The sequence below is a fragment of the Poeciliopsis prolifica genome, unplaced genomic scaffold (genome assembly GCF_027474105.1).
Source record: "Poeciliopsis prolifica strain line A6 unplaced genomic scaffold, Auburn_PproV2 SCAFFOLD024, whole genome shotgun sequence".
Classification (NCBI taxonomy): Eukaryota; Metazoa; Chordata; class Actinopteri; order Cyprinodontiformes; family Poeciliidae; genus Poeciliopsis; species Poeciliopsis prolifica.
This window is the reverse complement of record NW_026562399.1, coordinates 7,037,012-7,052,453: the sequence shown is the minus strand read 5'-3', so window position 1 is coordinate 7,052,453 and position 15,442 is coordinate 7,037,012. Positions and strand designations below refer to the sequence as shown.

At 40.9% G+C, this 15,442-nt stretch overlaps 1 protein-coding gene across 2 annotated transcripts; it reads left to right on the top strand.

Moving 5' to 3' along the window:
* Positions 1-2,455: 2,455 nt before the first annotated feature.
* hnrnpl (heterogeneous nuclear ribonucleoprotein L) lies at positions 2,456-15,200 on the top strand. Of its 2 annotated transcripts, XM_055046621.1 has the most exons (14): positions 2,456-3,278; positions 4,897-5,015; positions 5,210-5,447; positions 6,271-6,356; positions 6,486-6,582; positions 7,089-7,161; positions 11,942-11,977; positions 12,272-12,340; positions 12,438-12,688; positions 13,476-13,597; positions 13,726-13,927; positions 14,014-14,071; positions 14,680-14,775; positions 14,866-15,200. In XM_055046621.1, the coding sequence occupies exons 1-14, from the start codon at positions 3,195-3,197 to the stop codon at positions 14,922-14,924; spliced, it is 1,590 nt and encodes a 529-aa protein (XP_054902596.1). In that variant the 5' UTR covers positions 2,456-3,194; the 3' UTR covers positions 14,925-15,200. The 2 variants fall into 2 exon arrangements, with proteins under 2 accessions (XP_054902596.1, XP_054902597.1); XM_055046622.1 differs by lacking the exon at positions 11,942-11,977 and having other exon boundaries at positions 2,457-3,278.
* The last annotated feature ends 242 nt before the right edge of the window (positions 15,201-15,442 follow it).

The window sequence follows — 15,442 nt, the reverse complement described above, 5'->3', positions numbered from 1 at the left end:
GACCGGCTCTCGAGGCCTGGAGTTGCCTACCCCTGCTCTAGCAGCATTCATTCTACTTAGGTTGAACAGTGAACATCAAATTTACTTCAAACAACGTCTAACTTTTCCTCGCAATAATCAGTGAGATGGCCGGAGCAAGTTATTTCACCAAGTTGGATGCATCACAAGGATTCTGGCAAGTAAAGCTGGATGAAAGGCCATTGTACCTTTAACACACCTTTTGGAAGATACTGTTTTCTAAGGCTTCCTTTTGGGATAAAATCTGCACCAGAAATATTTCATAGAGCAATGGAGCGGATCACAGAAGCCTTGAATGGAATCTACATTGATGACATCATCATCTGGGGATCAACAGTTCAAGAACACAATGACAGATTGAGACGTGTCATGGAGCGCATACGGAAAAATGGACTGAAGCTTAATAAAAATAAATGTGAGTTTTGTGTCGAAGAAATTATGTTTCTGGGAGACAAACTATCTGGCCAAGGTGTTCAACCAGATGAAGATAAAATAAAAGTCATCTCAAAGATGCCACCGCCTGTTGACAAAACGGGTGTCCTGCGCATCATGGGGATGATCAATTTTACAGAAAAATTCATTCCCAATTTGAGTGCAAGGATGACTAACATTCACAGACTCCTGTACAATGATAGTCAATTCCAGTGGACAGAAGTTTATGAACAAGAGTGAACCCTACTAAAAAAATAAAACTGTCTACAGATGCCTCAAAAGATGGACTTGGAGCAGTTCTTCAAGCTGAGAATGACCAATGGAAACCAGTAGCTTATGCATCCAGACCCATGACAAAAGCTGAACGTAGATATGCTCAGATAGAAAAAGAATGCTTGGCGCTGGCTTATGGGCTAGAACTGTTTCATAACTACACTCAACAAAAATATAAACACAACACTTTTGTTTTTGCTCCCATTTTTTATGAGATGGACTCAAAGATCTAAAATTCATTCCAGATAAACAATATTACCATTTCTTTCAAACTGTTGTCCACAAATCTGTCTAAAGGCCACTCTGAAATGTGCAGGTTTATCACACAGCAAATGCCACAGATACCGCAAGCATTGAGGGAGTGTGCAATTGGCATGCTGGCCAGCATACTCACCGGACATGTCACCCATTGAGCATGTTTGGGATGTGCTTGACCGGCGTATCCGAAAGTGTGTACCAGTTCCCACTAATATCCAGCAACTTCGCACAGCCATTGAAGAGGATTGGACCAACATTCCACAGGCCACAATTGAAAATCTGATAAACTCTATGCGAAGACGATGTGTTGCACTGCATGAGGCAAATGGTGGTCACACCAGCTACTGACTGGTTCTGAGTCCCCAGACCCCCAATAAAGCAAAAACAAAAATGCACATTTCAGAGTGGCCTTTTATTGTGGGCTGTATAAGGTACACCTGTGCACTAATCATGATGTCAGATCAGCATCTTGATGTGGCACACCTATGAGGTGGGATGGATTATCTCAGCAAAGCAGAAGTGCTCACTATCAAACATTTAGGCAGATTTGTGGACAACATTTGAAAGAAATGGTAATATTGTTTATCTGGAATGAATTTTAGATGTTTGAGTCCATCTCATGAAAAATGGGAGCAAAAACAAAAGTGTTGCGTTTATATTTTTGTTGAGTGTATGTGTGTGGTCTACCATCTTTTGTAGCTAAGACAGATCACCGACACTTGGTTGCCATCATTAAAAAACATCTGAATGAGATGTCACCCAGGATTCAGAGGCTTATGATGAAGATGCAGAGGTATGAATTTACACTGATCTGCACTCCAGGAAAACATCTGCTTCTTGTTGATGCTCTGTCTAGAGCCCCTACACAATAGTGTGAGTTCAACTGAAGAGGATATTCAGTGTCATGTGAATTTGATATCTAATGTGTTGCCTGTGTCAGATGGAAAGTTACAGCAAATAGTTGAGGCAACAGCTAAGAATACAGAGTTACAGTTGGTCATACAGAATATGGATGAAGGATGGCCAGTGGGCTCATGTTCACAGTTTTTCAATGTCAAAGCTGACCTAAGTGTTGTGAATGGACTGTTACTGAAAAACAACAGAATTGTGATTCCACAAGAGTTAAGACGGGACATTCTACAGCGGATTCCTGAGGGTCACCGAAGCATTGAGAAATGCAAAAGAAGAGCTAGAGAATCAGTTTTCTGGCCTGGACTAAATAAGGACATTGAGGAGCTGATCAGTAAATGTGAAACATGTCTGACATTTAGAAACAAACAGAGCAAAGAACCTATGATAAAAAGCTGACATTCCAACACCACCATGGCTAAAAGTGGGAATGGATTTGTTTCATCTTAAAGGTAAAGATTATTTAGTGATCATTGATTACTATTCAAACTATCCTGAGATGGATCTGTTGGCTAATATGTCATCAAATTGTGTCATAACACATGCTGAATCAATCTTTGCAAGGCATGGCATTCCACATGTTGTGGTGAGTGATAATGGTCCATGTTTTAGTAGCAGAGAATGGCAAAGGTTTACAGAACTGTATGATTTTAAGCATGTAACATCAAGTCCACATTATGCACAGTCGAATGGAAAAGCGGAGAAAGAAGTTCATATTCTGAAGAAAGCTGCAGATAATAACTCTGACCCGTATTTAGCTTTATTAAGCTCCAGATCATCACCATTGCAATGCGGATTTTGACCTGCTGAACTTTTGATGAATCGGAAGATCTGTACAACTTTGCCAAATTATGACAGTAATGAACAAGGTGCAAAGAAATCGTCAAAGTATGTTTATGGCAGTGACGTAGTAAGAGAACGGGTACGTTACTCCTGATAGTACATTTGAAGACGCACCGTTTGAAAGCGTCCCGATCGCCTCGCCGGTTGACAAATGGTGCACACCCTTCTGGTGGTAGCCAATAGGAATTCAGCACTCATCGTAACACAGTTCCTGTTGCGTTCACTGATCAGTATGAGCTTTTTAACTTACACCTTATAGAAGTGCCAACATAATTTACAGTGCTGCTAAGATGAATACAAACGTTCTCTGATAAAGGTGGAATTTAAACCCATGAGAACACATAGTCTTATTATTCCAGGATCAATTCAGGTTGGAGAATAAAACGTAACGTTTGGTAGAACGTTTGTTTTCGTAACACCACTGAAATGCAGCACCAGCCCGGTAAAGTGGACAGGACAACATGGCTGCTGCTGCGTCCCGATACTACGGCGAAGGCGGCAGAGCGACAAAAAGACAGAAAACTGAAGAAGGCGGAATGACAACGGTGGGTTTTCATCGTTGCCTTTGAAGCGAATGCACCAGTGAGCTGAACTATCATAGTTTTGCTTTGTCTCAGAAAGTATTGGAGCATTAAAAACGTTATATATCGGGCGCTAGCTAGAACGAATATGCTAGCAGGCGTTAGCTTGCTCAGCTACTTCACGCATAGGAATGGAGTTTACGTCGGCGCGTGTCCGAAAAGCTGCTCAGCTGGTTCATTTAAACGTCATGTTGAAGCAGGACAGCTTAAATGTTACATTTGTGGGCAAAGAAAGGCTCGTCTAAGGCATGGCTAACGTCAGTGCTCATGAAAATAAAAGCTTGTCAGATGTTGACAGATGTCGGCCAAATTAGGACAAGCTTCAGAACCAAACAAATGGGAAATATTATCCCTCTGGACCCAAAACAAAACAACTATTTCTATATCCAATGCATAATATATGAATTAATTCATTCCCTACTTAATTTAAATACAAAAAACCTCCAGCATTAATAATTTAAAACATCCGCTGGATGCATTTTTAATCGTCCTTTGCATAGATTCAGTTGTTGGTTGCAAAGGGATTTCCGTCCTAAAGACATAATTTTGTATCGTGAGCTTACATGCTTTTAACATGAATGGATTCTGACAATTTCTTGGAAAGCGAGACTGAATCTGTAGCATAGTTCAAAATCATTCTTAAATATAAATTGTTGGCTGGAAGTTACTAGGGCTTTGAAAATATAATGCTGATCAAGTGTCTGAAATGGTCCAGCGGATGTTTCCTTCTTGTTCTCAGCTGACTGATTTGTCTCCGGTTGGACCATCTTTGGCTCCGTTGGACAGGCTTGTTCCTCTTCTGGAGTAAACCATGAGGAATTTGTTTCCCAAGTCAGACTTGATTGTTTTAGACTAGAAAGAGCAATAAAATAACTGCCAAATGATACCAAGTTAATGTGTGTGGATTACTGTCTTGAAAAGTTGCCATTGTGGTGTAGTTTGTAGTAAAAGGGGCATAACTTCAAAATAAAAATATCGGGTATTGTCTTGAAATGTTTTGTTTTTTAAAATAAATTCTCCACTTTTTAAGTTGCTAGAGTAAATGTTGCGTATTGACTAGCTTTTAGTCAATCTTCTGCTCAGTTTTGCGACTTTGCTTTATATTTTCACAAATGGAAACAGCAACAGAGAATGTTCTTATAAACAAAGATCTTCTTTTTCGGCATAAACATCAGAATTTCATTCTGAAATTTTAAATCAAGCTTTGTGTGGCTAAATAAGCACATGTTCACACATTCAATCATTTCAGTGAAAACTATTGTTGACATAAAACAAAATCTGCTCCTCTTGTCTTCAGTAGATTCTCAAAGCTTCAGCAGCATGCTAAGGATTTGTTGCTGACATGAATGTGAGGGGAAAAAACTGTTGATATTTTGCATCTGTGTATATCACAAAACTACATTGTTTTTGTGACATTTAATTACATTTTCTAAATAAAATTGTCAGAAAAACAAACAATAGAAACAATTCTCCACACTGATTGCAGCTTTCTGGCTTATTACCAGTCTGTAAAAATCCTGACCTGCTGATTCCATATTTTGGCTGCTGGTTGGTTCTCATCAGTATTATTTTCCTTTCTTAGGAAAATTATGAAGACCCTCACAAGCCACTACCGTCTTCTGTGGTGCACATCAGGGGTCTGGTGGATGGTGTGATGGAGGCTGACCTGGTGGAGGCGCTACAGGAGTTTGGAACAATTAGGTAACAACAGACGTTCCTACATGTTAACTGGAGCCACAGATGTATAAGAAAAAAAACAAGATTTGACCCCGAGTTAACAAAGAATGTCTTTATCTATCCTTATCTTTATGGGATGTTTGAAGCTTTAACATCTTGACGAAACAAAACTCCCACAGAGATTGTAAGTGCCTTTTTATTATTATTATTTTTTTCAGCTATGTTGTGATGATGCCCAAGAAGCGGCAGGCGCTGGTGGAGTATGAGGACATGAACGGCTCCTGTAATGCTGTGACTTACGCAGCTGAAAACCAGGTTTACATCGCGGGCCACCCCGCCTTCATCAACTACTCCACCAGTCAGAAAATTTCCCGGCCGGGCGACTCGGACGACACCCGGAGCGTCAACAATGTGCTGCTGCTCACAATCTTGAACCCCATCTATCCCATCACCACGGTAACCTGCACCCAAATCAGTATCTTTAGTAGGGTCAGTAGTATTTAGTTCAAACTTTATTTAACTTTACAAATTCAGTCAGTCACAAACTTGCTTTTACTTGTAATCGATAATTAAAACATAGTTAAAAGAATTATGTTCTATTGTTCCTTTTATGTTTGAAACATTCCTTTGGTTTTCCACAGCAGTTTGTTGTAGTTATATGTTTGAATGCCACGCCACTGTTATGGATGGAGATATTTGTTTCCTAAAACTTTCTGAACTGGCAGAATGAAAGTGAATATCTGGGTTTCTTTTTTAATTTGAAATAGTTCAGTTTGACTTTTTACATTCCTCAATAGAGTGAGTTGAACTATAGATCATTTGTATGTACATTTTGGTAAACTGTAGAAATTCATGCATGAATTTTATGTCCATATATAGAAAATCCATTTGCATTTACTAAATAAATACATTGCAGCTTTTCCCTTCAACAAAGTGAAAATAGTTCATGTAGTAAATAACTTTTGGGCTTTGTGATGGATTTCTTTAACTTCTTCCTACTTGTTGTTCTATTTCTACTAAATGCTTGACTTAATATTCAGGGATTGAAAAACACTGTGTGCATCAGAAAATGGCAAAGAAATTCTACAACTACCCCTAAAACTATTCACACTCCCGGGTTCCAAGTGTTTCAACCAAAAGGTTTGGTTCTGATGGGAAATGAGACGATACCAAAACATGTTTTCATGCCAACAATGATTTCTTACTTACGGTTATATAACATTTTTTTTTTTTCTAATCATGAGAGCCTTACTACCTAAACATGTTTGGTGTCCTACAGGATGTCCTCTACACTATTTGCAACAACTGCGGGCCTGTACAGAGGATCGTGATCTTCAGAAAGAATGGTGTTCAGGCAATGGTTGAATATCCTTTACAAACAGCAACTTTCTTTTTATTTGGCAACATTCTTTTATAAACCTTCCACAGCAGGGTAACATCATGTTGTTACTTCATATTGGAACGTCTCTTTAGGCCTTAACTTGAAGGTTCCACGTTTGATTCTGTTCAGAGTGCCCAGAGGGCCAAAGCCTCTTTGAATGGAGCGGACATCTACTCTGGCTGTTGCACTCTGAAAATTGAATATGCAAAGGTATGTATGTGTTACAAACTGCGTTTCCATTCACCATATAACAGTGCAGTTTGACATTTTGCAAATAAATTTGCTGAATGGAAACAGCAATTTTGAAAAATGATCTTGTTTGTTGGTAAAAAGTCTTGCCGATAGCATAAGGTGGTATTTTGGCCACATTGAACATGGTACAGTACGCAAAACATGAAACACTTTCTTTGCGTCACGCGACTAGCAGGCGCATGTCACTGCTGCCCCAAACCACAAAGAGGAAGAAAGAATGTAGTAAGAGAATCATGTTTTTTAACAACTTATCGCGTGAATCAAACTTATTCACGCAAGATTTTAATGGAAGCACCGCAATGGCTACTTGTATTTTTTTCGACATTGGCAGCATTTAGCCAAAGTTTTGTGCACATTTGTACTGAAAACACAGTTACTGCCTCTTGCAACTGGCGAATACCCAGTCGCTAACCCAAAGTCTGGTACTCTAATGTCCATGTTTGTTTTTCCTTCCTGTCCAACAGCCCGCACGCCTTAACGTCTTCAAGAACGACCAGGACACATGGGATTACACCAACCCCAACCTAAGTGGCCAAGGTAACGTGTGTTCCCCAAACAATCCCTCTCCATTATTTTCTTCCTATTCTTCTCTGATGTCACTACATAGGATGTTTGGGGGTTCTTCGCCTCGAGGGGGTATTGCCTTCGTTCGCAAAGGATTGTCTCACCATGCAGTTCAGCTTAGCGCTCAAAGGCAGTATTCCCACGATGCCGTCAGTCCTTATGTATTTTCTCACCACACAGCAGGTGCAAAGTAAGGGCATGAGGAGCTGCCTGGGAGCAGCGTGCATTATAGACTCATGCATGTGAAAAATATGGAGCACCCACTCTAGCAGTAGGAAGATGCACCACAAGTCACACAGGATCACCGTCCCTGAAGAGCATGTCACAGCTGCACTGTCTCACGTCCTTGCTTATTTAAATCCAGGTAACATAATGTAGCGTCACAATTAATAGCATTCTTTCAAGCATAGTGGAGATTTTGTAAAAAGTGAAAGTAAGATTTATTAATAAAGGCCCCATGAGATGATACTGCAGCTCTCAAGTTTTAGCAAGAATTAGAAGGTTCATCTTGGTTTGATACAGTGTTGAAATAAAATGAAATTTTCACTCAAATAACTCTTAGTGACTCTAATTGCCAGAATCCAAGGCCACATATTTCATGGGACCTTTAAAGGAAAATTTACAGTTTGTACAAGATATGAGAAAGAAAAACTTTTGTAGGAGATGGAGATCAGTTTTGTGGACATATTGGCTGCCCTGTCATGAAAATTTTTCTGGGATGATAAATTGTCCCAAACAACAAATTATAATGTTGTTTTGAGACCATTTTCAAGTAATGTACTCATAAAGGCTTGATAATGAAAGTTCTCCCTCTCAGAAACTAACAAAAGTTTAACTTTGTACAGAATACCTCACACCAGAAAGGAAAAAGTATCCAGAAGAAAACCCAAAACAATAAAGATGAAAATAAAAAAAACACAAACCACAAATAAAATGGGTTGAAAATTGCCCTTCAAAAAAGATTAATGGAAATTAATTGACTTCATTTTAATTTTTCATATGATTAATTGCATATCTTGCTTTTTTTTTTTAATTCTTAGGACAAAAAGTTCCAAAAAAGTATCAGTTTTTCAGATCACCAGCTTTGACTCAAACAGGAACATAGCGAGGCTCATGTTTCTTACTGTGTCCTATTTTTTGTGCTTCCTAACAACCCAGAGGTACTCCTTGTGTCCTTACTCCATAACCTTACACAGGCTTTCCATGACTTTGCAAGCAGACACAGCGACCTTCACAGCTCCGACATATCAACAACAACAGATATGCTCTATGGCACACATGGGGCACAGTGGGGCATCAAATACTGGAACACAACCTCAACTCAGTACTCCATCATCATCCACATCTCCACCAGCCGACCTGGGAGTCATGTCATGGTTTGTTTTTTTTTTTTCTTCTTCGGTGGCGAAAAGTCGCCACGCGTTCAGTTTAGAGGGACAGAAATAACTCCCCAGGTCGTCAAACAAAACACCTCGCATATCCACCACAGTCCGACGCTGGTAGACTGATGAGCGCCTCTGGCGGCTCCGTTACCGGCGCAGCACATTTCATCTCCAGAAACCCCCTGAGGAGTCACAACACATTGGTGATTGGGGGCAGGAGTCACACTCTTGGATTTTTTTTTTTTTCTTTTTGGCTCCCCGCCCCCAAATAAAACAAAAACAAAACACAAGCACAGGGAGCAACAGAGGATTTCAGACACACTCAGTCCGGCCAGGGAACAGACAACTACACATACTGGGGCGGTTTGCTCTCTCAAATGACACTACACCTCATCTCTACCTCCCTCCGCCGAACACACGACTGCACATCGAGCTGAGTATCCGAGGAACACGCAGCCGAGCCGCCGCGACAGCACATCTTCACATTCCAGACGACTCATTATCAAGCAGTAAATGCTTTCACTTTGCAAGAGGTGACAGCTTTCAAAGCAGATAAATAAAGCAAGTATCCATTTTTACATGAGAAGAAATACCCACAGTGGGGCCCTAACGAAGACACAACATCAGACACCTGTCAAGCATACAAGCACTGAGGCAAACAGATTCCAAATCCTTTTCCAAAGCTTTCCACAGTTATGGACTCTGGTGTTCTGTTTTCCCCTGTTCCTTATTCCCCTTTTTTCCCCTCCTCTCTGTGCTGTTCTTGTGTTGTTTCTGCGTTTATTTAGTTTTTTTTTTTTAGTTTTTTTTTTTTTTTTTTTGCACTGGCCCATAGTGATGCCTCTAATGCCTCCCGTGTGATGCAGGTTTGGCTCAGTGTGTCTGTGGACTGACAGCCTACTCTGAAAATATGCCCTGCTTTGTGATCAGAGCACGGTAAGATGGAAATGAGCCTCTAATGGTAACTTTGAATACGCAGCGGCACCGATTGTAAAGTCAACACTGGAACCCCGTGGATGCACTTTTTGGTCTGGAGGTGGGATGCAAGGATGGAAAGAAGCAACTAAAGACTGAGGAGGAGGATTGAGTTGAGGCTGGAGTCAGAGGTTGGAGGGTAGCATCCTTGCTGAAGACTGCCCCCTACCTGCCCACTGTGTCCTATGCTCCCTGTGTGGTGCTGTAAGTACTTAATGAATGAATGATCTAATGGTTCAATGTTTGTGATCTACTACATGAATTCTGCTTCTGACTCTAGTTTAACATTCGATGATCTCTGGTATTCATGAACCATCTGTTACTTCTCACGACGTTCCTTTGGTAAAAGGAAGTGATGCATTTATTTCTCACATCTGAACTTCTGTGTTTTAGCTTTTCAGTCTGTTCAGTGGGATCCTGGGACCTAACAATAAGTCATTAGCTGCTGTGTAGTTGAAACGGTTGACATTGACTTAGAAGCATGCTGTAACTGATAAAGCTGAACTTTTATTTTGTAGTTGGGGAATTTTGAATACGCTATTTTGCCACTAACGTTTTAACCCTTATAATGTAATTTGTAAAGTCTTTAATTTTAGTTATTTTTATCTTTATAAATTGGAATATTGTTGAAATCTCAACGGTGAAAAATCAAAAAAATTCATTTCTCATAAAGTGATACATTTCAAGTGTTTATTTCTGTTTGTGTTGTGATTTCTAGCAAATGGAAACCCGACTCTCTGAAAAAGCCACAGAAGAATATGGCTGTTTTGAGAGTTTCATTAAAACATATCAAGAGGGAAAGTGAGCTGAACAAGCAACAGGGATAACTTGAAATTTGGGAGAAAGTGTGACGCAAAGCCCATTGAAGAGGTTTGGGGAAATTCACTGGAGGCATTATTCAACAAGTCATAACATCAGAAGAGTTTATCAGGGTTGAAAAGGAGAAGAACGGAATCGTTGCTCAGTGGTCCAGACGAAAATACTATTTTTTGGATTTAGTTCAGAAGTCATTATCGCAGAGTGAAGAGGCATGGAAGCCAAGCTGCTTGAAGTTTCCACAGTCAGAGGTGGTTTGAGGTTTCACATCGTCTGTGGTGGTGGTCCACTGGCGTTCATCAAGTCCACGGTCAACACAGTCATCCACCAGGAAATGCTGCCGACCAGCTTTATAGAACAATGGCATTTCCCAGCAGAACATGGCACTGGCTCACATATATCTATACCTGTCATAATCACCCAGGTGTCACATTTGCTGACTAGCCAGAAAACTGTCCGGACCTGAACAGGGACAGCGGAGTATTGACGAGTGGAAGATATAAGACCAGAACCGAAAATGACGAAAGCAAACTGGGCTTCCTCAGCACCTCATCACAACCACAGGCCGGTCACTGCACTGAGGCAAAACAAGGACTGACCAAGTATCGAGTGCATATACCATGCAGTTTTCAGTAGGCCCACTTCTTCGTTGGCACCTTGTTATTGCAGTCAAACCCACTTCAGAACTGTCTTTTTTTCTAATTCTCTCTGAGATCGTGGTCCATATCGGCATCATAGTTTTGTGTCCCATTTCACTCCAGATTTGTGAACTCTCAGCAGCAATTAGCAAACACCCATCAAACGAGCTCCTTCTCATCGTGATGGAGGGTTAATAGGTCAATTCTGAAGGTGGAGTTTTGGAGGAAGAGTTGTTAAAGAGTCAGAGGCCCAATTTCAAGTCTAGTGTGGCGCTGTGTGGTTAGCAGAAGGCGTCCTGAACCGTTGATGTAAGCAGCACATCCGTAATCTCCTCATGTTTTGCAACCAAATCAGAACCTGGCTTCCCAATCATTTTTGTTTAAATCAATTTGTAATGATATACAGTTTTGTTTCTGTTAGTTTTTGGGATGAAAAGTTACTCTGTACAGTGGGTTGAAAATAGTGCAGCTAAATTTAAATGTGTCTAATTAGCTCCTCTTAATACAAAAGACTACAAATTTTTGTTAAAGAAATTTTCATGAACATAATGATGAATAAACTTAAACATAATGCGGCAGCCATTCCTCCACTGCGCAAAATGTTCAAGTCAGAGCTCAAGTCCAAATGAAGTCACAAGTTTTTAGAGATTTTTATTTATTTATTTTAAACCAGACTAAATGTCAAGGTTTGATTTTGAATGTGATGCTTTTTTATTTTCTACTCTCGTGTGTTTTACTTCTGTCTCATCCGGGTTTGTAAAAGCTGTTTTGATCTCTAATAAAATGGCAGGAGCCGCTTGTGGCACTGAGCCGTACGATCTCTTTCTGATCCGTTACATTCACGCGCCTGCGCTGCTCTGATGTCGTTTTCTGGTGTGTTTAGTGTTACCAATTGAGGACGCTGTGTATTTGGATTTGACATGTGTATGTGTACTTGTACAGATGCAGATGGTGAAGGCAATTGGAACATATCACAAGGTGTGTTTGTGTTTATATCGGGATGATTAGGGACTCCGTTTAGTGAATGCTTTGAAAGCTACGGCCACTTCTAAATAAATTATTTCTAAAAATCTCCATTATGTTCAGCCTAAATGAACAGACGAAGCCTGCCGAACCTTTTGTTATATTTCATTTGATTTTTTTTTTAAGAGGCCAGCTTCCTCTGTTGCATGCACTTCACTAAGTTGTCTCATAGCATGCGATAGGCCAAGTAAAGCATCTGCGCTGCATGCAGCACAAGTTGTTTGATGGGAACATTTTGACCGTTTTCAGATCCTAACGCCAACCCCAACAAGCGCCAGAGGCAGCCCGCTCTCCTGGGAGACCACCCACCTGATTACGGTATTTGTCTCTCTGAGAAATTGATGTGAAGCGTAGAACAATGGCTCCCACTGTGAGAACCTCGCCTTTGGCGTTTCCTGTTTCGCCTGTTCTACAGGAGGTCCGCAAGGAGGATATCATAGCTATAACGACGACACGTACGGCCCCCCTCCTCCCCATCGCATGGGGATGGGCATGGGGGGCCGGGGCCGTGGGAGCCAGCGCTACGGTGCAGGCTATGGGCCGCCCCCGCCCGAGTACGGCCCCCATGCCGACTCCCCGGTGCTGATGGTGTACGGCCTGGAGCCATCCAAGATCAACGCTGACAGAGTTTTTAACATCTTTTGTCTGTATGGCAACATCGAGAGGGTGAGTATAAAGCTGCTGAGACCCTCCTGGGCTCTTAAAAAATAATTACTTCTAATGGGCAGTATTGTGTAAAATCTTTTTTTTAGCTTTTCGTCGTGTTATCCTCTCATCAAAAACGTACCTGGAGGGTTGCCCTGATTCTGTCGTGCATTATTCGAGAAATTCTTTAATTCAGCTGTGCAAAACGCCGAGGTGGACTGAGTGCCGCCTCCGAGGCACAGCTCCTCCTCGGAGCTGCAGTTCCCAAGCTTCCCACCCTCTGTGGCTCACCCCTCTCGGCTCCTACAGACTAGCCAGCAGCGATTGGCAAACAGCTGGTGGAACTGCACATCTGCTGCGTTTATTATTCGAGCTGCTTCTCAGTGCAACACTGGTATAAACATTGATGAAGGGTAAATAGAGGGGCGATGTTGCGATGACATCCTGAAGGTGGAGTGTCGTGAAGAGCAGGAGTATTTAAAGAGACAGAGGCCCAATTTCAAGGTGGTAAATTACAAAGTCACACTTCTTTAAGTTATATTTGACATATAAACATTTTTGTAACAACAGAAGCTAACAGTTACTTGATTTTGTTATAAAATGGCACAAAGGTTGCTCTAAAATACATAACACTGCCCCTCACTGAAAATGTAGGACATCTTTACAACATCACTGAAATTCAAAGTAAATCATATCTTTGTCAAACAGGACTTATTTGAAAGAGAAAGCCAAAAAATATCTTTGCTGCAACTGGCTGCTGTCTTTTTATTTTTGTTACTTCCTTTGGTTTTATTCTCCCCATCTTCAGGTGAAGTTCATGAAAAGTAAACCTGGAGCAGCGATGGTAGAGATGGGAGATTGTTACTCTGTGGACCGAGCCATCAGTCACCTCAACAACACCTTCCTGTTTGGACAGAAGCTCAATGTTTGGTAAAAGCTGCTGCCCAGACACATTTCCCCGCTGGAGTGTGGAAATTTAGAAAAACTCTGGAAGCTGAGCAAAGAGTTGAAAGAGCCGATGCTTCTCTCTCTCTCTCTCTGTCTCTGTCTCTCTGCAGCGTGTCCAAGCAGCAGGCCATTGTACCAGGACAGAGCTACCAGCTAGAGGATAACACCAGCAGCTTTAAAGACTTCCATGGATCTCGGAACAACCGCTTCGCCTCCCCAGAGCAGGCGGCTAAAAACCGAATCCAGCACCCCAGCAACGTGCTGCACTTCTTCAACGCCCAGCCGGAGATCACAGAGGAGACCTTCTTCCAAGTGAGAACAATGTCCTAACAGGAGTTCTGTCTGCTAACGTCACGACTGCAGGTATCGCACTAACCGAGTCTGCTGTCTGTTCCCAGATATGCGAGGAATTGGGAATTAAAAGTCCTACGAGTATTAAGCTTTTTACTGGAAAGAGTGAGTATTGTTGCCTCCTGTAGGTCTGGGTCAGAGTTCAGTATTTAGTGGTGAGTGCTGACAGGCCCTGCTGTGTGTGTTCCCTTTATATTACTGTACTGGTTTTTGTCATGATCCTTGACAAAAGGTTTTTTGTTGTTGTTTGGCTTCTAAATGTTAACATCTCTCCCATTTCCTCTTTTCCAAGTTATATTGAGAGACAAGAGACTAATTAGTGGTCAATTTTTGGGACATAAGTGTCCTTTTAGTGAAAAGTATTCGAGTTTTGTGAGAAAAAAAAAAAAAACTGGTACGACCAAAAACCCCACCTCAACCTAGCGCCAAAACGTTTTAGTGAAAATTGTGAATTTTTTCAAAATTACAATCTTTCCATTTTTATTAAGCAAATTTATTTTCAAAATATTAAATTGCGCAATTACATATGGTTAATGGAAACGCAGCCAAAGCTTATTTTAACCTTTAGTTTCTACAGAGACAAAAACAAAAGCACAGCGACGCTCAGAGTAAAGATTTTTATCTAGAAAATCATTTATTTGTAATGAAATTCAAACCCAGCTTGGCTTTGGAAATTCTTCCCTGATTTCAAACCATCCACATCTCATTGACAGGTGAGCGCAGTTCATCTGGGCTGCTGGAGTGGGAATCCATCAACGATGCCATGGAAGCGCTAGCTATGGTGAACCATTACCAGATGAAAAATCCCAGTCAGTTCTCTTTCCTCCTCACTCACCAAAATGCCCGGTCCAGTCCTACTCTGCAGAGAGCTTTAATGTTGTTTTCCTTCTGTCTCCTAGGTGGGCCTTATCCTTACACACTCAAGCTGTGCTTCTCAACCACACACCCTTCCAACTAATCCGCTCTCCTTCATTTCTATTGTTTTTTTTTTTTTTTGCAATAGACGTCACTCATTTTGTCTCGTTCTGTTGGAGCACTGTTGACTAAAACTAGGATTTATGTGCTTTACAAAATCTATCTTAAATTATACCTTTTCCTGTTTGTATTCATTTTTACTTCAACTGTTTTTGTTTTTTCAATGAGTTGTTAATTTTGTATATTCACAGTACTAAACTTGACCCCCAACCCCATGTGTCTGGTTTATAAATAAAGTGATGTTACCGTAATATAATGATTTCTGGTGTGTTCTTCAAATTAAAACTTTGATTTCTTTTGAACAGCCTACAGAAGGAAGTAGAAAATTCCTGAAGAAATTTAACCGGGTCCTGCCAAAGTGTGACCGCCGGTTTGGACCCAGCATTCTAAAAATCAGCATCAATCCTAAGCTTAGCAAAAAAAAATAAAAAATGTGAGTAACATGGACTTGAACCATGTTAGTAATTTTATGCTAATTTTCCAAATATATTAATTTCAGCG